Here is a 1,409-nt window from a genome sequence, read left to right on the forward strand (position 1 = left end):
ACTGCACCTCCCAGCACTGACCCCAGGAACTCCTGCCAAAGTCCTCTGGGAGCAAATGCGTGGCCAGCACATGTGAGGCGGCCACGTGCGCCGGGGAGCAGCGGGTAAAACTGCCCTATGTGCCAAGGTATTAGGCTGCAGCCCTCGCTGCTTGTCTGAGCTTTGTAATGAAAAATGACTGCACTGATCCAACAAGGGTAAAAGCTATGAACAAGATGCCACACACAAATAATCTGTTCAAAGAAACAGACAGCTTTTGGCATCCTGAACATGCTTTACGCAACTGAATTGGGAGAGCTCCTCTAGACACGTCTCGGCCACATCCTCCACCATCTTCCTTCCCACAGATTTAGTTCCTTCCGCCTGTGGTCTCTCAAAGATACACCAGACATCATTGCAATCTAGAACAGGCAAAAAGATGCCAGAATTACGGTTGCTCATGCAGTTTTGAGTATAACTTTTGCAATCAGTGTGTCAAGTCATCCTGTCACAGTTCAGGATGGCAACGGCAGTTTAGGTCAAAACAGATGCAAGCAAAAGGGAAAATGGATCAATTAGAGGCTGAGTTACAGACATCTTTTTGGTAATCATCTTCTTTGCTGCCTGAGCCTGGTGACGAGTTATGGCTGCATTAATGCCTAAACCCTAGATATTATCTATGGCTTACAGCCTGGAGAAACTAGTATTGCTTGACTTGGTCACCACTGTGAGTGTGACCTCACGTACCGCCACCGTTGCACAAAATGAAGAACTGAAGACAAAAATGAAATTCCGTCATCCAGCTAAGAAAAAAGATCATCATTTGAAAGCAACAAAAGAAGAAAAATATGAAAAGAAAAAAACCTCCCGAAGAAATCTAGCATCAGAGACTAAGACCGGAGCAAGGCTAAGCCCGGCTGCACGACAGAATGCCGACAACAGGTCTTTCCACTCTAGCGCGGGCTGCGGTAATGTTAATGCTCTGCATCAGGAACCAACTCATGGGGGTTTTTAATGCTCTGCCCTGGGAAAGGTTTGCTAGTACTTGTTTATTTCCTTAAAGGCCATCCTACGCCATCTCAGCAGCGGAAGGCAAGAACACGATGAACGGCAGCGCTGTAACGCGAGTTCTTGAGCGCTGCTGCGATGGTCCCATGGGTCTGCGGGGCACTCTGGTAAACGCTGCTAAGGGAAACAGGTATCCTTAGTTCAACCCAGCGACGCTACTCCTGCGAAAAGCGTTGGAGCCTTGCTACAAGGCTTTGCTTCAGTCCACTGCAAGCCTCAAATGCCTCCGGAAGAGCCCCTCAGCCGGGGCTGCCGCCTGCTCCAGCTCGGGTGGCCACTTGCTGCTGGTGGGAGGGAAGGGCTCGTGCAGCCAGGCCCAAGGGCACGACCAGCGCAGGCCCGGCTTGCGCCAGCGTGGGCGG

At 50.7% G+C, this 1,409-nt stretch overlaps 1 protein-coding gene across 1 annotated transcript in view; it reads left to right on the plus strand.

Moving 5' to 3' along the window:
* Positions 1–658: 658 nt before the first annotated feature.
* IREB2 (iron responsive element binding protein 2) overlaps positions 659–1,409 on the plus strand; it is a 28,965-nt gene continuing 28,214 nt past the window's right edge. The window contains exon 1 of the mRNA XM_019470676.1: positions 659–947. Coding sequence (XP_019326221.1) covers positions 659–947 — 289 coding nt within the window. The remainder of the gene's footprint in view (positions 948–1,409) is intronic.

This window comes from Aptenodytes forsteri, unplaced genomic scaffold (genome assembly GCF_000699145.1).
Source record: "Aptenodytes forsteri isolate BGI_AS27 unplaced genomic scaffold, ASM69914v1 Scaffold239, whole genome shotgun sequence".
Taxonomy (NCBI): Eukaryota; Metazoa; Chordata; class Aves; order Sphenisciformes; family Spheniscidae; genus Aptenodytes; species Aptenodytes forsteri.